The following is a 22,604-nucleotide window of genomic DNA, read 5'->3' as shown; positions in this document are numbered from 1 at the left end:
ATGTTGACTTGTATATTAAATAAACACACAATATATCCATTTATGTTTATACTTGACGTTGTTTTATAATTTAGGAATTAGGGCTGGGCGATATATCGAGATTTAAGATGTATCGAGTTTTCTATTATATAAAGGCTTATTTTGTATCAAAATACTAGTCTTAAGAGTCACTGCTTTTACTTCTCAGAACAGAGTCCTAACTCAGAGCTTCCCCATAACAAGCCATATTACAGATTACATATCACTCACACATGCTGTCCCTTACAGGAGAAAAAACCAAAAGTGGCACATATTGATCAGCTGTTTGTTAATAAATGAGCCTGTGTAGCATTTTGCATCAGCAAATTTAACCCAGAATTGTCTTTCTGGTCAGACTTTATTTGATAACATTATCTAGATTTATATTGTATATCACCATATCACCCAGCCCTAGTAGGAATGTTCACAGCATTTCAATGTTAATAAAGGCATAAACTGACCAGATTCTAATCACATAATTGTATTTAGTAAGTGGTTGACAAGTGGGTATTTTAGATTTCTTGTCCACCTATCTTAAAATATAAGGGATACTGGAGCTTGGTTGGGCGCGTGGGACGGCTCGTAGTGGGTGCCAGGAAATTTCCCTTATTTTCAAATCGAAAACTTGACAGGTATGGCTAAGTATCGATTTTTTTTTTTTTTTTTTTTTTTTTTTTTTAAAAAAACCTTTTCTGATTTTTAACAAAAATGTGCAGGTACGTCTTCACAGAAATTTAGAAATTTTGTCACTGTTTGTTGAAGGCACCAATATATTGTTTACTGGAATATTGCACTATAATGGTGTCACTGGTAAGAAAGACCCTGCAGCTTTCAAATCTTGCATGTCCTCTGCTTTAAACCTCCACAGCTGAGTCCAACACTCCCGGATTATTAACACCCTCTGTTAATTAGTCACCGTTCAGTGTGCTTATATAATGCCGCTGTGCTGAGGTCACATGTGGATGAATTGTGTGTGTGTCCAGAGCCACGTTGGTTCCCCCGATAAGCCTTATCTCGGCTGGATCTGCACATGACGGTTGATGTGGCAGCCACAGAAGGAAATGGAGCGTCTGACGGAGACGCCTTGAGGCTTCACAAATCTCTAATAAACACAACAATGCATTTTTCATTTATACCCCGGTTTGCAGGCTAACGTGGATTCGCTTTTTCCCTGATTGCTAACATTCCACCTGAACTGAACCAAGAGTCAGAATCAAGTGCAAACGCCAAGCTTGTCAGTTTAAAAAAAAAAAGAAGTCAGTTATAAAAGAATCACAACAGCAGTTGATGGAGTTGGGATTAAAGTAAGACATTGTTTACAGTCCTTGCCCATGTTGCCTTCAGAAGTACTTTGTCATTAAAAGGTTACACACCTCATATGTTTAGCTTTTAGATGGAAAGTGTTTTTTTTAGAGTGAATATCAACATTTGAAGTGAAATAATAAAAGATTTGAGGCTCAAAGCTAAATTAATGAAGCAACGCTTGGTGTAAATGCTTTCTCTATTATGACACAATAACTTTTGCATTTCACTCCGTTGCCCAATCAGCCCCCCCCCTCCCCCCCAATAATTTTCTAATAATAATAATTTTTTGTAGTTATCTCCAGTTTTTCATTTGTTTTAGTGGTAGGACTTCATTTAAAAAAGAAATAATCTAATTAATTAATCTCAATTAATCGCCTAACACGAGAAGCAACATTTTTCAATTTAAATAAATTTTGGCAAATGAGTTGTTTACTATTTTCATCACTGAGTGCAAAATTAGACGACTCAGCTGAAAGGTTCATCATATGAGATTTTGTTTTATTTTTTTGCAATTTGTATGCTTTTTGTTGTCATTTAGTACATGAAGAAATAAATATTTTTATTATATATTATATTATAATATATTATTGAAATGTTTCTTAAACAAATTTACTGTTTTAGCTTTTTAGACACGTTCGTGGTTAGTTAATGTGTCCCCAGAGGGGTATTCCATAAAGGAGGGTTAACAAACTCTGAGTCTATCCATAAACTCTGGGTCAACATACCCCGCAATGGGAAACTCTGGGTATCGGATTCCATTACAGCTGGTATGAAGTGGGTTAATCAACCCTGAGTATGTAAACCTTGGGTTACTTTAGTGCACACACGTGATAAAAAGCCATCATCAATGAATCGAAGGTTACACGAACTACCATGGTAACCACCCGGAAGAGAGTGATTTATTCACCCTGATGGTGAAATAAGTCAGTGTTTGAGGAACATGAGCCTGTTCTAAAGGTGTGTTCACACTGAACGCACCTCCAGTGATTATAGTGGCTTAAATCACCCGTGATTAGTCGCGCTTTTTGGTCGCTTTATCGCTTCAGTGACGTGCCGAGCGGTGAATAATATGAATAAAATGTGTTTGAGGAGACGTGGCAGCAGCATAGGATGGCTGCATATAGAGCCCTCCCGTTACACTGGATATAAAGACAGTGACTGCCGCTTGATATCGAATCATTTATATTGATTTTAATGTAATATTGTCACCAGGGTCATTTCAACGTCCTAAAAAATGTCATAAAAAGACACTGAAGCAGGACGCGAACCCGCGACCCATCGCTTCCAAGAGCAGTGTCACAATTCACTGCGCCGTCTTTCACTTAATGCTCTGCATCCACAATGTTATAAAGAAAACTTGCACAAAAAAGAAAAAAAATTGTAAAGCAACACATCATTAGTTTTTCAGTGTTTCAGAGAAGAATGTCAATGTACATTAAAGTTTTAAATCAGACATGGGCAACTTGTGGCCTGGGCGGGGGAGCAGCAGCTCTTCTAATTTTGTGCTGCCCCCAAAGTGAACCCTCAAAATGAAAAATTTAAATTACCCTCAAAACAAACAAAACGACTAAAAAAATAACAGAACAATATACAAAACAATGTCTGAAAAAAACATACAAAAGGATAACAAACAACAAAAATGCACTAAATGACTTCAAAAATTATAGAAAAATAAACAAAATGACTATGAAAATAAAATTAGATAACAGAACTATAAAATGACAACACATAAAATGAGAGAATATACAAAATGACTCCAAAAACACACAAAACAAGAGAAATACGATTATTATGCAACTGTTTTATGTTGAGTTTGTTTAAAAAATAACTAATGTTGAGTTTTATGTTTTTTAAAAATCTCTTTTCAGACATCCTGCCTGTTTAAGGTTCAGATTTGTTTTTTTGTGGCCTTTTCTGAAGCATTTATTCTTTGTTTTCATAGATTTTGTGAGCTTTTGTCTTTCGTCATGTTTGAATATATCTCATCTGACATTTTCATTAAGCTCTGTGATTGTTTGTCTTTTAATTTGTGGCATTGTTGAGAATGCCTTGAGCATTTGTAACAAATTAATGATTTCTTTTTAATGGCTTTTGAAATGCCAGCGGTTCGTCACAGACAGAGTTTAATAATGTTTCTGTATCCATACGCTCAGAACATCACGCAGCACATAAGTTGACTTTTTATCATGTGGAAACACAATATGTTAGTTGTGTTTTAAGGCGTTTTGACCTCCTCTGGCCTGTCGCATGTTCTCGCTGCAGCATCCTGAGGGAGTGGCTGTCACTTTCCAGGGTTTCACCACCCGATCTTTACAACTTTAGTGGTGCTGAGAGTGCTGCAGCCTCTCTGAGTTCAAATCAAGAAAAGAACAAAGCTTCTGAACAGTTTTTAGAGACCAAACAATCCCTTTCTAAAGACAAACGTGTTATATTCTTATATGGTGTGGAATAAACATGAGCAATAACGAGTTTGTGCTTCAACAATTCTGTTTCAAAGTTTACATATCTGTCAGTTTACACGTCATTACAAACTCTTAAACTTCCTGAAATCATGCCAAACATACTTAATACATTTAATTAGGGTTGGGGACCTCTGGGTACCTCACGATAACGATTATCTCACGGTATGACGATACTGCGATTATTGATATATTGGTCAGAAATGAATCTACGATAATCTATGATATAATAAGAAAAAAAAATTAAGTGAAAAAATAAAATTTTTATTTTATATCTCTGAAAGACAATAAATTGTCGATATCGTCACACTCCTTCATTTAATGGAGTCAACTACTATCATAATTTCCTATTCATACACTTATTTACAGGTACACAACAGCAGGTCAGCAGTTTAGGCTATTTGAAAACTGTGGTTTCTTGTGTTAACCTTACACTTAAGGCCCAAACATACTGGAGCGTAACGTACAGCCGCAAGGCCAGTGAGTGCAAAGCTTACGTTTTACGGCGGCGCGTACAGCTTGTTTACGCAAAAAAACGGGGCTTGAAAGTGACGTACGCCACTTCCCAAGCAAAGGTTGTGTGTAGGAACTGAAGGGTCCTATACAATCTGAGGGGCTATCTTGTTAATAAAAAAAACTGCAAAAATTCCTCAAAAATGCCTTCTTTCATCTCCGTAACATTGCTAAAATCAGATCTATCCTGTCTCAGGGCGACGCCGAAAAACTAGTCCATGCTTTTGTTACCTCTAGACTGGATTATTGTAATTCTCTTTTAGCAGGCTGCCCGAGCAAGTCGCTTAAGACACTTCAGCTGGTTCAAAATGCTGCAGCACGTGTACTGACTAAAACTAGGAGAAGAGATCACATTACTCCTGTATTAGCCTCTCTGCATTGGCTTCCCATAAAATATAGAATAGAATTCAAGATTCTTCTTCTCACTTATAAAGCCCTAAATGGACAGGCACCAGTCTATCTCAAGGAGCTTGTAGTGCCATACAATCCCCCCAGAACACTACGCTCTCAAAATGCTGGACTACTCGTTGTTCCATTCATCTCTAAAAGTAGTATAGGAGGAAGAGCTTTCAGTTATCAGGCCCCACTTCTCTGGAACCATCTACCAACCACGGTTCGGGGGGCAGACACCCTCTCTACCTTTAAGGTTAGGCTCAAAACATTCCTCTTTGATAAAGCTTTTAGTTAGGAACCAGCTCATAGCTCATAATTAAGATGCAATAGGCATAGACTGCCGGGGGGGGGGGTCTGGCATGCTCGGTTGGAGAGAGGTTGGAGAGGGCGTTAAGAGAGAGGTCATTTAGGTTAGAGAGGGACCGGAGAGGGTCCCATTCCTCTTTCAAACACTCCCTCTATGTCTGCTTACTCCCTTGTGTGTTTGCTCCTGTACTCCTTCTGGCTTTTGTCTTGCAGGTCCGTGGGATCCTCAGTGTGGAGTTACAGAGACTCAGCGGCTCTGTCTCCACCCTTTTCTCTGCACACACCCAACACAGCATAACGTGGATGGCTGTTCATCATAGGAATGGGATCCACACAAGGTTCCTGCTGCTTAACAGAAGGTTTTCCTTGCCGCCATGATGAATTCATGTTGGGTGTGGGATACATATGTATGTGTATATACGTATATATGCATATGTGTGTATCCATAAAATGAAGAGTCCGTCCTTAAGACTGCTCTACTGTAAAGTGCCTTGAGATACCATTGGTTATGATTTGGCGCTATACAAATAAAGATTGATTGATTGATTGATTGACAAAGAAGGCGGTGGTTCAATAAAGACAGCGTCACAAGGATTCACCAAAGAGTCAAATACATTAAAAGGAACTGTCGGTTTGTGAGGATTTTCTGAGATGAGTGGAGAAAAATGTTAATTATTTGCCGTTTTCACAGTCTGCTGATCAGTTATGAGACAATTACACAGGAGATCCCAAGAAATTAGAAGTGTATCCTGTTTTGACTTTCTTTCTGCCTGTCTGAATGCATGTCTTAGAGCCTCCCAGAATTTAGAAGCTCAAACTGACAAGAGCTTCTGAAGTTTGAAAGGCGCTATCAACTCCTTTGGCCAAAGGTCCTTTAAAAAAAATCCTTTTTACCAAATGCCATCCTGAAATAAAAAAAAATGACCAATCCACACCTGAACCTGAACTGCTTTACCTGTGTTTTTACTTATTTTAGTGATTTTACCCATATCTCATTCCTATTTTGGGGGGAAAAAAAGCAATAAAATAAATGGGTAAAGCATAAGGACGACACAATATTGTTCACCTGATGGTGTCGGCTGAGCTATATACTTAACGCAACATCAGAGCCACAGACTGCACCCAAAATGAGGCAAATAAGTGAATAGAAAAATGTCTGTGCCATAAATAAGTGAGCCTGGCCTGGTGTTTGGCTCCACACCGCTGCAGCGGAGCTTCAGTAGGTCAGAGCTGTCCAGCAATAAATCCTGGTGGGTAATCTCCCAACTCTAAGATCAACGCTGGGATTATTTGCTGTGATTGTTGTATTAGCGTTGGGAGGATGTTCGTCTTCCCATGATAATGTAAAGCCTTTAAGTCATGTGACTTCATTTCAGTAGACGAGCCATGCTGTCAGATTGATTTTCATTGTTCCTCGTCTGGGGATGTTGGACTGCAGGGGCCGTCCCTACAGGGCCTGAACAGGGTTTGTTCAAGGACTTAGATGAGCAAAGCATCTTATCAGTGAAGATGCACCCACAGGGTTGTTTTACAAGAACTTATATATTAAAATAAGAGACAAGTAAGATAAGGAAATGTGGTTTGTTACAGCAACAAGAACGGTAAAAGATAGCAAAAAAGAGTAACTAAACCCCAAAACCACTTTTTACTGCTGAATGTATTTGACTATTAAAAGTTGGACAAGGATCAATCAACAGTAATACTTAACATTTTAGTAAAAGTATTTTAGTTTTGTCTTTTTTGTAGTAAAATGTCAGTGACTGCCCTCTAAGGGTTGAACGCCGGCTATTACAATTGAATTTTGCTGTTGGCTGAGACAGATTATGTGACACTATTTCGACCATCATGCGTCAAAATCTTTTATAGGAGGGGCGGGGCCAGCAGTGACTGTTGGCCCCGCCCCTCCTATAAAAGAACAGATTCTGGTCTAATCAGAGGGTTCGTCACGCTATGTACTGACACATCGTGAGCATACCCCTGTCTGTCTCTACTTGTACGCGGACCTGCATGTATTTTTGTTGCTGTGTGCATCTTCCTGGTTTGTGTGTGAGAGAGGTGGTGGGCATTTGGGGGCTCATGACTGGAGAGCCATGTGGGGGTTGTGTGTGCGTGGGTGAGCTTCAGGTTGGGATTCTGTGTGCCTGTGAATGTAGTGACACAGCTCAGCTGTCACTGCGCAACGCTGTGTGAGGCCTTGACTGGGCGTGTCTTATCTGCTCCAGGAGCAACGCCCATAATTAAGACATTTCTTTCAATTCCCCCCCTAGTGGCAGGTCAGCAGAAACCTGGGGGTTTAGTTGCACTTAAGGGATTGCAGTTAAATGTTAAGTCAATGGAATACATTCAAACTTAACCGTTGGCTCTGGAAGCAATTTTTTCCCATGCCATTAATCTCTCCTGGTCTCCTACACTGCAGCAGTGTTACTTTAACGCATAAAGTGGATCTTGGCGGTGGGTGTCAGGGTGTGTGGCTGGGGACTCTCCGTGCCGCATCAGTCTTGTGGTGGTACCTCTACCCTTGCTGGTTGCTGGTCTTGTCTCCTGGTGGTCTTGGAGGCAGTCTCTGTAGTGGGTTGGTGGCGCTGTCGGTCACTTGGTAGGGCTGTCTGTAGGTCGACGGGTGGCGCCCTTGGCTAGGGGCTGCTGCACTACATTTTAAATTAGATAGACTTTATTGATCCCTTGGTTGATTTAAGGTTTTTACTGCTGATTTTAATGTTTTTCTTTTGAAGCTGTTGAATATTTTCTGTTGATCTTTTTGATCATGTAAAGCACATTGAATAGCCTTGTGCTTGAAATGCGCTATACAAATACATTTGCCTATCCTTGCCTTACATCAGGTGCATGCCATGTCTCCTTCTCGCAGGGGCGTCCGGTGCTCCGGGGTGCCGATGGGGCACCCAGTGGTGTCCTAGTCGGCCGGGGATGTGGCCGTCGTCCTCTGGACTGGTTCCTCTGGCCTGGGGTCTGGCCTCTACTGAGTCTTGGCCCAGACGCCCACTGGCTTCCTGTCTGGCGTGGTGCTGGTTGCCTCCTGGGCTTAGGCCTCTGCCCCTCTGCTGGGGTGTTGAGCGGGGGGATTGGGTGCTGTCGTGCTGTGGGGGCTCGCGGTTGGCCTTAAGGTGGGGAGTTGGGGTGGTTCCTCGGGTCCCTGGGCTTTTTCTGGTGTGTATGTGGGGACGATTGCTGCCTCTAGGCCTGTGGTGTCTGGGAGGGGCTGCTGTGGTTCTTGCACACACATTGTTTGTGGATGCACTGGCATGCCTTGGGTAGGACAAGCTTGTATTGGGCTTAACCCTAGATATTGTACGTTGATTCCAAATATCGATGATATGAGTTTACCACCTCAAACGAAGTAAACTTTGAGTCCAGTGATAGACTCTGAATTTGTTAAACCTCCTACCTGAAATACGCCCCTCATTATTAACATTTAACATGTGAAAGAAACAAGCTACAGTGCACATGTGTCAGCTATAGCAGAAATGCATTCAACAACATTCTGTCATAAACATAAAAATGTCTTCAATTTTGATTCTCACAGTGACAAATTGTAAACATAAAGTCATGGTCAGTGATTTTTGTGTGGGATTTGAAACAAGAATGGCTTTAGATTATGTTTCTGTTACATGTGCAGCCAGGTTGTTGATTGTGCCTTTCCTGTTTACTACCAACCCACTTCAAAATAAGAAATCAAAGGGTGCTTTTTGTGTGTGTTTATTGTCCATTTGTGTGTTTGATTGTCATTTTCAAAGTTTTTGGAGTCATTTTTGTGTATAATAGTCTTTAAAGGCCTTTCCCCCTGTTTTTCTTCATTGTGTCTCTATTGTCCTTATGTGTGTTTTTGTCATTAAAGCTGCAGTATGTAGAATCATGAGACTAAAATCGAAACAACCGCGTTAACCCCCCTCCCCTAACTGTTTCGAATCCACCAGCATCCTTGTAAATCCACACCACAGTGGAGCTGTTTTTAGTGACTTTTTCGCTCAATCTTGCGACTTTCCAACTTAAATTGTTTCTCAAAACAGCAATCAACTGTTTCCTTTGTTTGAGAGTTTTCTGATGTTTTAGAGACTGAAATCTTTTATCACTCTGTAGTTAAAACAAGCAGCGGGTGCTGCTGTGAGCCCCTCACCTGTCCCAAAGCTCACAGCAGACCCACACCACTCAAATACTTCAGTATCCTCCAGTGTCCTCTCAGAACACTTTGAATTACAATATGCTCAAAGGTTACTATGGATTATTTGACCAAATGACACAAAATAAACTTACATTATTTTGCTTTAAATGTGTTTTGGGAGTCATTTTGTGTATTTTTGTATATATTTCTTGTCTTTTTGTGCATTTTTCTGCCATTTTTTTGTTTTTAGAGTCCCTTTTATGTATTCTTCTGTAATTTTGTGTGTTTCTGGGGTAATATTTGTGCATATTTTTTGTTCTTATGTATTTGTTGTCTTTTTGTGCATTTTTTAAATCCTTTTGTGATTACTTTGGGGGCCGCACAGAAGTAGACCGGGGGCCGCCACTTGTTTACTTCTGTTTTGTTATATGTGATCCTGTGTTTGGTGATTGGCAGCAGGATCCTGAAAGTCTGTCGCATATATCAGATAGACATAAGTGAAATGAAGAGTCGACGTGTTCGAGGAGGACATAAGAACCAAATACCAACCCTGAAATCTGATTTGGAAGAATAAGGATTTTATGAGGACAGACGCTTTTCCATGAGTGAGGAGACATGAGGGGGGAGACGGAAGCATCCCTTGTGATGTGTCTCATGACTGTTGGAATGACGCCTGCAGTCTCCGCCCCAGTGAAGATTTTATGGCGTTGAAAGAAGCTGTGTGGAGACGGTTCGGCTCACTCTGAGTACGTGTTTGTGTGGGACAGGATGCTGTGGCTGCTGCTGTGTCTGCTTCCTCCTCTGGGCTGCACAGGGATCCTCGTACAGGATGTCACCTCTCAGCGTCACCATCACGGTGAGTCCATCACTTCAATGGGACTTTCAGGTGAAAAGCTTTTTAACAACTCAAAGCCATTAGATATGTCACATGACATCAGCCTCTGTGCCCTGAGGCTAACATTCCTAAAATGTTTATCCTTTAATTTCTGTTCTTTAAAATGTGAGCTGAGTTTGTTCTAGGGCTGGGCAATTTTGCCTAAAAATGTTTTTTTTTTTTAAAAATCGAGTTTCAATTTGATTTTTGATTTATTTATTTTTTTCAATGCACTTAAAAAAGACTGCAGACATCAGATATACTGTCAAAAGTGCAACTTTATTGCTGTGATTGTCCTCAAGAGTTAAAATGCATAGAACAATCCCAAAATAAAAAGTAAATGAGGCTCTGTCACATTTTCAAGCTTTAACCCAGGTTTAAGCAAAAGTGCAACAGCAACTTCACAGTAGCTTAAATTTTCTGATTCAGAAATCAGATAAATACATATTCTATAAAATTACAAAAATAATAAACTCTTCCCTTAGCATCTCAGCATAGTGCGAATAAAACATTAAACTTGCCTGTGGCACACATACAGTATAGCCTACTTCAAAGGGTAAACAAAGAGGGGGCTAGCTCACATCGCGCTACGGTAACCCACAAGGACGGAACGTGAAAAAATCTGAAAAAACTGTGGTGGGGAAAAAAACCCATAATAAAATACATTTTAAAATGTTTTTTGGAATTTGCAAAATAAAAATAGTTTTTATCTACAAATTTGATACATTGATTACCTTGAATTTTTTGCCCAGCCCTAGTCTGTTCTTTTCATATCGGATTTAACCAATAACACCTTCACTTGCTTCTTATTTCAGTGATCCCACAGAACCACTTTAATCAGATTTGAACTATTTCAACTTAATTTATTTCAAGTTAATAACCCTAAAGACAGCCTATATCAGGGATGGGCAACTTCTGGGTCCACAAAAATGTGATTGTATCAGATCTGAGGGTCACATTATTAACATTCATGTCATCATTTAGATTAATGACCAATCTGAAACAACAAAGGCTTTGTGGGTTTTTGTGCATTGTTGTTGTTTTGTATATTTTTCGGTCATTTTGTGGTATTTCAAAAGTTTTCCAGCCCTCTTGTATATTTGTGTGGATGTTTTGTATAATTTTAAACTTGCATTTCTTTTTTGAAGTTACACTATTTAGTTTCCACTTTATTAACTATGTGCATTTGAACTTTGAGTTTATAGAATTGTATTTTATTTTACTCTTTCATTTGATCCTATTGTTTTGAATGACGCATTTTTATTTTGCTTTAATTTATTTCATCTTATAACATTTTCATTCACTCAATTGTTTTATTGTGAGAAATTGAATTCTGCAAAGTTTTTGTGTAACGATTTCAGCATTCTCACTGTAATGGGTTTGTCTGGTTAAATTTATCTTTGCTTTTTTCATGTCTCATTCAAACCTAAAGAGCATATGACACCAAAAGTTATGCTGATGCTAAATGCAAGAACACATCATAAATAGTGCAATATTATGTCCATCTAAATGTAAAATTTTGCATTTTGCTGTTACTTTTCACGCATCCACAGATGGGTTGTGACGTAGCGAGAGGACCATGGGAGGATTGATTATTGTATCTGACCTGAGGGTCACATGATCAACATTCATGTCAGAATTTAGAATAATGACCAGTCTGAGCATTATCACAGGGTTTGTGTGTTTTTGAAGTCATGTTTGTTAAATAAAGGTATTTTTAGTGTTTTGTGTTTTTTGGAGTCACTAAAATTAACTCCAAAATACACAAAAATCCAAATATACAGACTCTTTCTTTATTTTTGTATTTATTTAACTAGGAAAGTCTCATTGAGATTAAGAATCTCTCTTGTTTGAATGATGAAAAATATAGAAAATACACCACATTTTTTTGATCTCTATCATATTCTGCATATTGTGTTGGTGGTTTTTAAAATCATTTTTGTTTGTTTTTGTAATTGTTTTTTTTCTTTTTCTGTATATATTTGTTGTTTTGTTACGTGAGTGATTTTTGTTGTTGAGTTTTTGTTGAATACAATACAAAAAGTACACAAAAACTAACAATTATATTTCAACGATACCAAAATGTCCAAAAAATCAGCAACGAAAATACATATTGTGACCGGAAAAATAGACAAAATGACAAGAACACACACAATGACTCTAAAAACACACATTTACAACAAGAACTCACAGGAAGAGAGACAGAAGGGGCCTGTACTACAAAGTCTGGAGTATCTGTTCGTTATCATGCTTCACTTAACAGAACATTCTCAATCCCATAGCAGCTGTACTATGAAGCTGGTTATCAAAACGCTAACTTGACTCAAGTGATTCCAACCTGTAATCTCAGCCAGGCTAGCCGTTCAGCATAAGTTACCATGGTGAGATTTACCCTGGTAAGAAGTTAACCAGCGTCGTAGTACAGCACACACAAAATAAACTCATTTCTGTATCCCTTCCCCAAAGTGATAGAAAAAAAGTATAGTCAAAATTATGGAAAAACACACACAAAAACAAACACTCGCAAACCCTTTGTTTCCTGTGGTAATGCTCGGATTCTAATGCTGACATTAATGTTGATCGTGTTCTGCTGTGATAAAAGTTGCCCATTTTTGTGTCTAGACATCTTCAGTTGATAAGATAGAACAAGATAAGTGTTATATTGTTGATATAGCCCTTTTGTGTTACTTGTTCTCGGTTCCTTAGCAACTCATGACCCCTATCAAAGATTTCTGATTTCAAAGAGCTGACATGAGAACGATCTTCTGCCGTGTTTGCTTCATCACACAAGGCGTCAGTCTTCACAAACGCTTTTACTTCAGAGCGCTGCGGTTCCTCCACTATGGGGAGCTTAGGCACCCCGCTGCTGTCAGAGGCCGATCGATGCTCCTGCGCTGTGTGTAATGACAGTTATTACCTCCACAGAGGAGCAGATAATTCTGTAGATGAGGTAGAATTGGTTAGAATTAGGAAATTGATTTACTTTCTTCCCACTGTTCAGTTTCCTCAGCCGAGCAGGCGACGGCTGCCACGTCGAGGCCTCACATCTACTACTGCCGCTCGCCCAACATGGAGGACTTCACCTGCTGGTGGCACCCACTGGGAAACCTGACGGAGCAAGAGGAGATCATTTACATTTTCACCTACTCTAAAGAGTAAGACCCACAAAACACACATGAATCTACTCCAACCACCATGTTTTGTCTTTTCCAGTTTATGATCAACATTCATGTGTGTTGTTGTCTTTTTGTGTCTTTTTATTGCCGTTTCCTAAAGTTTTCTGTTAAATTTTATGTCTTTTTGCAGTCATCTTGACTGTTTATGGAATTATTACGGGCCTGTACTACAAAGCTGGATTTCCTCTTATCGCGCTAACTTCTGGGATTTATTCTGTGTGCGCTGTACTACGACGCTGGTTAACTTCTTCTCGGGGTAAATCATAGGAACGTAACAAAATTCTGTGGCACGAAATGTAGCAAATAAAAAAAAAAAATGGTGATATAAAATTCAAAGGTTTACGAAAAAATTGCCATGACATTTGACCCTCCTACGTCTGTAGACGCTGCTGTGTTTACAAGATGGCAGACAACGCCGATGCTCCATCGACTCATAATGTATGCATTAAGGATGCGGAGATGAATCGATACGATCGTGCGCGATGAGAGTATGGATTTTTTTTTTTTAAGCAAAAATTCATTTCCCGGTAGTTGCGCATATATGCACATATACAATCTCAGTACGATGCTAACTCAGTACATGACAACGGACTGAAGCTGGGACGCACAAAGTTACAAAAACATGGAGGCCAGTGCCCAACCGACGTACACGGACCTCCAGATCACGTTCATAACTCGTCGATCGGTCTGGATCTGCACGTCTATATGATGTCCAAAATAGGTCGGCATCTGAACGTCATGACTACGACCTCATCTGGACCTTGATATGACGTTCAACATTTGAAGCAATTTCACATATGAAATTTAAACAGCCTTGCAATTCCACACAGACACATGCGTGTGTGCATGTGTATGTGCTTCTGTTTACTAAAAATCATTATTCAGTATTGTCCACAGTCACTAAATATATATCCAGGTGTACTTCATTAATATTTATTATGCTCTGCGATATTTTTAAGAAATAATGAATGTCGAGCTCCCATTAAGCAAGTCAACATTGAAACAACGTTGAGAAGACGTCTTTTTCGGACATCGTCGTTCAGATTAATTTAATGCACACACACAACAAATGAATCAAAATTGCATGTAAACATTACATTACCCCCAGAATTAATGGCATTGTATGCTCTTACAGTGCAAGACAGTTATTAAAATGTATTTTAATGCTGTATTTTGTCATAGTGTTTCAGATAATTGACAATGTAATAGGTTAGGAAGTGCGATTGAAAGCATAAGGTCTATGGATCGAACCCACCATGGGCCATCTCTCTTATTCTGTCTTTTTGGGATGTTTAGAATACATCTTTTTCGGACGTCGTCTGTAAAAACTTTCATTCTGCACCCGCCAAAGACATCATTTCAACGTTGGTTCAACACACACAGAGCGCACTGCTTTATTGGCCACATCCTCATATTTAATTAAAAAAAAATAGCAGCCATACGACAGAAAATACGGTAGTTAAAATAATCAATCAATCATCAATCAATCTTTTATTTGTATAGCGCCAAATCATAACCAATGGTATCTCAAGACACTTTACAGTAGAGCAGTCTTAAGGACGGACTCTTCATTTTATGGATACACACATATGCATATATACGTATATGCACATACATATGTATCCCACACCCAACATGAATTCATCATGGCGGCAAGGAAAACCTTCTGTTAAGCAGCAGGAACCTTGTGTGGATCCCATTCCTATGATGAACAGCCATCCACGTTATGCTGTGTTGGGTGTGTGCAGAGGAGAGGGTGGAGACAGAGTTGTTGAGACTCTGTAACTCCACACTAAGGATCCCACGGACCTGCAAGACAAAAGCCAGAAGGAGTACAGGAGCAAACACACAAGGGAAGAAGCAGACATAGAGGGAGTGTTTGAGAGAGGAATGGGACCCTCTCCGGTCCCTCTCTAACCTAAATGACCTCTCTCTTAACGCCCTCTCCAACCTCTCTCCAACCGAGCATGCCAGACCCCCCCGGCGGTCTATGCCTATTGCATCTTAACTATGAGCTATGAGCTGGTTCCTAACTAAAAGCTTTACGAAAGAGGAATGTTTTGAGCCTAACCTTAAAGGTAGAGAGGGTGTCTGCTCCCCGAACCGTGGTTGGTAGATGGTTCCAGAGAAGTGGGGCCTGATAACTGAAAGCTCTTCCTCCTATACTACTTTTAGAGACAAATGGAACAACGAGTAGTCCAGCATTTTGAGAGCGTAGTGTTCTGGGGGGATTGTATGGCACTACAAGCTCCTTGAGATAGACTGGTGCCTGTCCATTTAGGGCTTTATAAGTGAGAAGAAGAATCTTGAATTCTATTCTATATTTTATGGGAAGCCAATGCAGAGAGGCTAATACAGGAGTAATGTGATCTCTTCTCCTAGTTTTAGTCAGTACACGTGCTGCAGCATTTTGAACCAGCTGAAGTGTCTTAAGCGACTTGCTCGGGCAGCCTGCTAAAAGAGAATTACAATAATCCAGTCGAGAGGTAACAAAAGCATGGACTAGCTTTTCGGCGTCGCCCTGAGACAGGATAGATCTGATTTTAGCAATGTTGCGGAGATGAAAGAAGGCAGTTCTTGAACTTTGTTTTATGTGAGAGTTGAAGGATAAATCCTGATCAAATAGAACCCCAAGGTTTCTAACAGTTGTGCTTCGTGCCAGAGTATTGCCATCTAGGGCAGTTAGGCTAGCATAGGTTTCTCTAAGGTGTCGTGGGCCCAGTACAATGACCTCAGTCTTGTCTGAGTTAAGAAGAAGAAAATTTTGGTCCATCCATGCCCTAATGTCCTTTAGACAGGCCTCAAGTTTAGATAGCTGATTTGTCTCACCTGGCTTCATTGATACATACAGTTGGGTATCATCAGCATAGCAGTGAAAGTTAACAGAGTATTTTCTCATAACATAACCAAGGGGGAGCATATAGATACAGAAGAGGATTGGACCTAGCACAGAGCCCTGAGGAACCCCGTAGCTTACTTTAGTGTCCACAGAAGACCTATTATTCATGTGTACAAACTGGTACCTATCAGATAGGTAGGACTTAAACCAGTTTAGGGCAGTCCCTGTGATTCCAAGTAATTCCTCTAATCTTTCTAGTAGAATATAGTGATCTATAGTGTCAAAAGCTGCACTAAGATCTAATAAAACCAGCACTGAGAGTCGTCCTTCATCTGAAGCCCAGAGTAGATCATTAGTTACTTTAACTAAAGCAGTCTCTGTGCTGTGTTGAGCTCTAAAACCTGACTGGAAGTCCTCGAACAGGTTGTTGTTTTGAAGGAAGTCACAGAGCTGAGCCGCCACAACTTTCTCAAGAATCTTTGAAATAAAAGGAAGATTAGATATAGGCCTGTAGTTTGCTTAAGTGCTGGAATCAAGAGTAGGTTTTTTGAGAAGGGGTTTGATTACAGCTACTTTAAAGGACTGTGGCACGTAGCCTATTGATAGGGATACTGTATATTTATTGTCTCCAACAAAGGTGGGCAGACTAGGGGAATAACTTCTTTAAACAGCTTAGTTGGGATCGGATCTGAAAGGCAGGTCGATGGTTTGGAGGATGAAATAATAGAGTTAAGTTCCTGAAGTCCTATATGTGAGAAACAGTTTAGGTTAGGCCTATTTACATTTAATGGTACAGCAGGCCCAGGTGAAGGCAGGGAGTGGCTAATTTTGTCTCTAATCTTATGAATTTTATCGTTAAAAAATGTCAAAGTCCTCACAGCTGAGGGCTAGAGGAATCATGGGCTCAATAGAGCTCTGACTTTGTGTTAGCCTGGCTACAGTGCTGAAAAGGTACCTCGGATTATTTTTATTTTCTTCAATTAGTGAGGAATAGTATGTAGATCGACTATGTCGTAAGGCTGTCATGTATTTACTATGGCTTTCTTGCCATAACAAATACATTTGAAGAAATTTTATTTGAAGAGTACGTTTTTAGTGTCACTTGAGGGCCCCTTGTGAAGGGTGCAGAACATCGATTCGCCGGACCTGTTTGTAGAGCAACCATGGCCGTCACAGTTGAGTGTACAGGATGTTTTTTTTTTGTTTTTTGACACTCCGCTTAAATTTGCATGTCAGATAAATATTTAGTTTCAACTGAAATATTTAGATTGTGCATTTATATTTAAAATTTACATTGACCATTTACATTTAACATTTATATTCAACATTTTACATTTAACATTTACATTTACAGAGTAATTATTTTAAATATAGCATTATTATTTAGATTGAACTATTTTTGTAAACGTTTAAGCAAAAAAGTGACTCACAACAGTTTCTTTACAAACGCCAAAGCTAAATATGACAAAATGTGCCTGATATTTTCTAGTGTTTACAAACGACATCTACCTTATCCTTGCCTCGACTATATATTTACATTTATTTGCACCTAAATTGGACAATTCGTCAGATTCTACCTGTCAGATTGTTGTTTTAAACTTTCTTAACATGTGATCATCACGGGGAAATACAGTATGTTGCCTAGAAAATCTGTAAATTAGCATTTAGTTGTGTTGCACTCAAACATGGGACGGCTTCCAGTTTTCCATCGTTATAAAATCAGCCCCAGGACAGAGTCATTCAGACTTTTTAGGTCAGCCAAGCCCGGCTGTTTGATTTGTCCTGTTGTGCTGCAGCGCTGGGCTTTTAAACAGAGTGTCATGTGACCTTCAGAATCACTGGCAATAATCAGGAACAATTTCACTGGACCTTTGACCCCTGATTGTTGGCACACTGTATTGCTCTTTCTTTCCTAAAGCAGCAGTGGTGTCACATCTGATGTCACAACCTGCAAAGAAAGCTGAGGTCATCAAAAAAGGAAAATTTAAAGCAATTATTTTTCAGATCATATTTTTATGTAATTGTTTGAATCAGACATGCGGCCCTCATTCTACTTTTGCGTGGCCCCCCCCCCTCCTCTGGTCTTTATTGTAACGACTACATCCTTCCATACAGTCCACTGTCACGGCCTTAAAAATCATCTAGTCGTTCTCTTTATGACCAAATAAAGAAAAAAAAAAATGAAAAAACTTTAACTTCTAATCCAGATTTGCTTGCAGATAGATGCTTTACTGCAGCGTTTTCCGCGTTTTCGTGTGGATGTACACACAAATACCCGTATTATGAAGAAACGCTTTCGTTTTGTCTCCGTGTGGATGGGGCCGTAGTGATTGACCTCACAGTCAGGGCTCTCTGAGCCTGTCGGTCCATGACTGATTGACAAAGACAAACAGTGGACCAATAATGTGTCAATGGACACTAGCCAATGATGAGTGGCTAGCCGGCCCAACTGCAGGGAATTTAGAAAACGAAGAAACTTCATCCGCCCCACATATCCCATCTGATGGGTCATTTCAAAATAATTATTAAAAGAATCCTAGCATTCCGGACCAACCCACTAAGGGTCGATGGCCCACCGGGACATGCCCGGTGTGCCAGATGGTCAGTCATTCCCTGTGCACAGTTCATCCTCCCAACAGCCGATTTCATCAGTGGCTACGTTTACATGACAGCTTCAATTCCCTTTTAATTCAGAATAAAAGTTAAATAAAAAATGGCTTCGTAAACACCTAATTCCAAATAAAAATGGCCATTCCAAATTACCCTTAAATCCGAATTAAGTGACGTTAAAATAATTCCAGTCGTTCTGCGTATGCTCGTCCTGTCGCGATGACGCACTGGTGACGACATAACCCAAGATGGCTGCCCATAGCAAGCGTTGGACTCCAGCCAAGACCATTTATTTATTAAGAGCTGAAAAAAGTGGATGGAGGGAGCATAAACATGCGGACATTCACACAGGCAGACATCAGCAAACGAAATGGGCTTCATCTGGGGACACGTGGGTCATTCAAAAGTTCTCCTTACACTCAACGTCCTGTAGATGGAGTTAGAGCAGCCTTTACACTAACCGCTGGCTTTGATTGGCCAAAGTCTGATCGTCTGCCTCCCTTCTCCACTACTCTATCTCCTTCTCTTTTGTGGTGACATTTTGGTGAAAATTACAAATCTGTAGCACGAATGGTTGATTCAATGTGAATCTTTAAAATGTTAAACGTCAGAGGCTTCCTGCAGCATCACCTTTATGACTATTGGCCTGTTTTTGCAGCTGAGACATTCAGGCATGGGACTGGACCTTTGTGCAAAATTTGGTGATTATTCGTGAAGAAGAAGAAGAACTTGCAGGATAGCAATGACAGAAAAATGAGAGAAACTCAGAAGTACACCAAAAACACAAACCATTCTGACACAAGAATAAACAAAACGAGTTGTCTGCTTTTGCTTTGTTCACAGTGAAGGACCTGTAGTGGACTGTCCTGACTATATAAGTGGAGGCCCCAACAGTTGCCATTTTGACAGCAGCCACACATCAATCTGGAAGATGTACTGTATGAATGTGACAGCCGTCACCGCTCACAGGAACTACACTTCCCAGCAGCACTGCCTGGATGTGGCTGAAATAGGTAAATGTATTTTTTTTTTTTTTTTTTTTTTAAAAAGGAAATTATTTCTTGATTTGGAGTAAGAATGGTAAACTCGAGCTGCCTTAATGTATATTTTGGAGTCATTTTGTGATTATTTCTATAATTCTGTGTGTTTTGGAGTCATTGGCTGTCATTTATCAACCTTGCATTAAAACAGGTGCAAATTTGCTTACATTTGGTCGTACAACTGGACACGTGTGACTTATGAAATATTTGTATCGACCAATTCCAGCGTACAAATGATGGGGTGTTTATGAATGTGGCGGCTGAATTTGATCTTCATTAAAGGGGCAGTATTATGAAAAAATCACTATGATGGTGCTTTTCCCTCCACCTGTTGAACAGATGTTCTTCCTATGGAGAGTGATCCACATTTTCTCCTCTGCTTTTATGTCTGACCATTTCTTTTTCACCTGTCACAGTCTGATGAGGAAACGCAATGAGATCTGCCTTTCTATCATTCGTAATGCGCACTGTCACCAAATTACGCTCTCCTGCTTCTGTCCACCTCAACAATTATTACCTCCACCTCGCATTGTGTTAATTTTGTTTTATTTGCAAATGTTCCCCCTCGGTCCACCGTGGAATTCAAATTCGTGAATATTCATTATGGGCGTTCACCGGACCTTTTATAGAAACTGTATGGGCGGAGTAAGGCGTTTCCTCACGTGCGACAGCTTTCGAGTTGATTGTGATTCATAAACAGAAACAGGCGTGGGGCGAGCGTGCGCCCTCATTTATTAATCGTAAAAGGAAAATTTGTACGCATTTCCTGGTTTTATCGTACATCAGCTAAAGTGTGCTTACCGAGGCACGCTTTTATAAATGAGGCCCCTGGTCACAAGAATAGTCCATTTAAGATGATAGTACATTGTTTTTTCTGACCGCTGCGTCGCATTGGGTCACGAACACATCAGATCATGCCATAAAGGCGATGCAAGGTGGTATAACTGCTACTAAAAGTGAAACTGATTGTGATAGTCTAGATACATATAGGGGTGTCAAACGATTAATCTTTTTTTATCGCACGACCCATAATTAACTCATGATTAATCTCTAATTAATCACATATTGTATCTGTTCTGATCGTACATTAAAAGGCTATTTTTCTACTTTATAATACTCTTATAAACATAGAAGTGGACCAATTTGCTTACATTATGCAAAAATTGGGCATACAAAAAAATAGTGGCGTTAAAGTGCGTTAACGTGTAAAAAACACGTCAATTTTGACAGCCCTACTATATACTGAACATAGTTATTAACTGTAATATCAACCTGCATTCGCTGTTTGTTTTACCTGTGAGGTCATTTGAGAGGGAGGAGCTCACATTCTTATGTAGGGTAGGAGGAGCCAGGATTGTCAAGAGGAGGAGTTTCCACCTTATGACGTCACAATGCGAGAAAAATCCAACTCGCCCATTTGGAGCTGACTTTTTACAAAATGTGGAATAACAAGGGAGGGAGGAAACAGAACTTTTTCAACTTTGACCCTCTGAATGAGGCTATAGGAATGTATATCACTGTAGCCAAACCATTATAAAGTGATTTTTTTTTCATAATACTGCCCCTTTAAGGGACTCAAAGGGCACCCAATGGAGGCCGAGACACGGCATGAATTACATACATATATGAACTAAAGAAATATTTTTTTTTCGTTTTTCAACTGTGGTCAAAAGTAGTTGCAACAAAGAGGGGAAGAAGGAAGATGAAGTTTCCCCACCATATAGTGGGAGGAGCTTAAGTAGAGTTGTCAATTATGGCCAAATGAGTATGTATTTGAAGGTTGGATGTACAAAGAGGTGTACATACTCTGTAGTGTTATAAAGGGGTTTATTTGCGGGTTCAAAGTAAAATAGCATGTACGATTTCCCTGTTTGTAGTTTTTTGTGGACTGGAGGAAGGTCTTCTTCTGCTAATGATCAGAGGTTGTAAATGAGCAGATTGGTGCGCTAGCACCCCCTCACACTGAGGTCAAAAACTGAATAGGTTTCATTTCTGGGTAAACGGATGTGCTGGCTGGGCTAAATAGAATTAAAATAAACATTTTGCAACACCAAATAAGTCCAAAATATTGTATGGACACACTCAACCTATGTGCAAGCAGTCAAAAAAGTTTCAAGTCGAACAGACATCGCGTCGGGGAAAAATTTGCTCCACAAACGCATACACGCACGCAGAATTTCCTTGATTTATTAGAGAGATGAGCTTGTGTCCCTGGTGTTTGGGAAACTTGACGCTTTACAATTTGCTTTTTGAACTGGTAAAGGAGTGGAGGATGCAAACCTGTTCAAGTTGGACAAACTTTTTAAGCATCGAGAAAAGCCAAAGTCACATGCTAGACTAATTTTTTCGCTTCTTCAGCTTTTAACGAGATGCAACCGCACATTTTAATTGACTGCTTTTCTACTACTTTTAAGCTGCCTGATCAGTTTTTGTTGTTGATTTTAAACTTTTTAACTGACTGGAAACAGCAGGTCTTTGCTAATGGAGTCATGTCTGAAGTCCTGGTGTCAAACACTCCTTATTATCCTGTACACAGACAGCTAGGGGTGAGTATTGGCAAGGATGTTGCGATACGATACGTATCGCAATACATGGGTCACGTTACAATACGATTTCGGCACCCAAAAAAAATCACGCTATATCGTGAAATCGATTTTTGTTCACACCCCTACAGACAGCTGCAGGTCAGAGGGGAGCTCCCTGGTGAAATTCTCTGATGATACAGCACTTAACTCTTCGTCACTCTGCTGCGGGATTGAGAAGTCAAATTGAATGATGTTACACTTTTTGCGTTGGGTGGGGCATGAAAACGAAAATGCAATGACCTCTTTGCATACTTTAGTTGTGTCACAATATGAGCAGTGTTGAAGAAGAAATTAAAATGCAATTTTGATTATTCGTGTCAAATAATGCAGCTACACCCTTCAATACATTAACCTTTCTGCTAATGCATT

At 39.8% G+C, this 22,604-nt stretch overlaps 1 protein-coding gene across 1 annotated transcript in view; it reads left to right on the top strand.

Moving 5' to 3' along the window:
- Positions 1-9,869: 9,869 nt before the first annotated feature.
- Positions 9,870-22,604, top strand: part of crfa4 (cytokine receptor family, class I receptor 4) — a 32,844-nt gene continuing 20,109 nt past the window's right edge. Inside the window, exons 1-3 of the mRNA XM_028472682.1 lie at positions 9,870-9,967; positions 12,987-13,140; positions 19,454-19,623. Of these exons, the coding sequence (XP_028328483.1) occupies positions 9,880-9,967; positions 12,987-13,140; positions 19,454-19,623 (412 nt within the window). The 5' untranslated portion in view covers positions 9,870-9,879. The remainder of the gene's footprint in view (positions 9,968-12,986; positions 13,141-19,453; positions 19,624-22,604) is intronic.

This window comes from Gouania willdenowi, chromosome 2 (assembly GCF_900634775.1).
Source record: "Gouania willdenowi chromosome 2, fGouWil2.1, whole genome shotgun sequence".
NCBI classification, from domain to species: Eukaryota; Metazoa; Chordata; class Actinopteri; order Blenniiformes; family Gobiesocidae; genus Gouania; species Gouania willdenowi.
The sequence above is the reverse complement of the archived record's forward strand: the minus strand, read 5'-3'. Positions and strand labels throughout refer to the sequence as shown.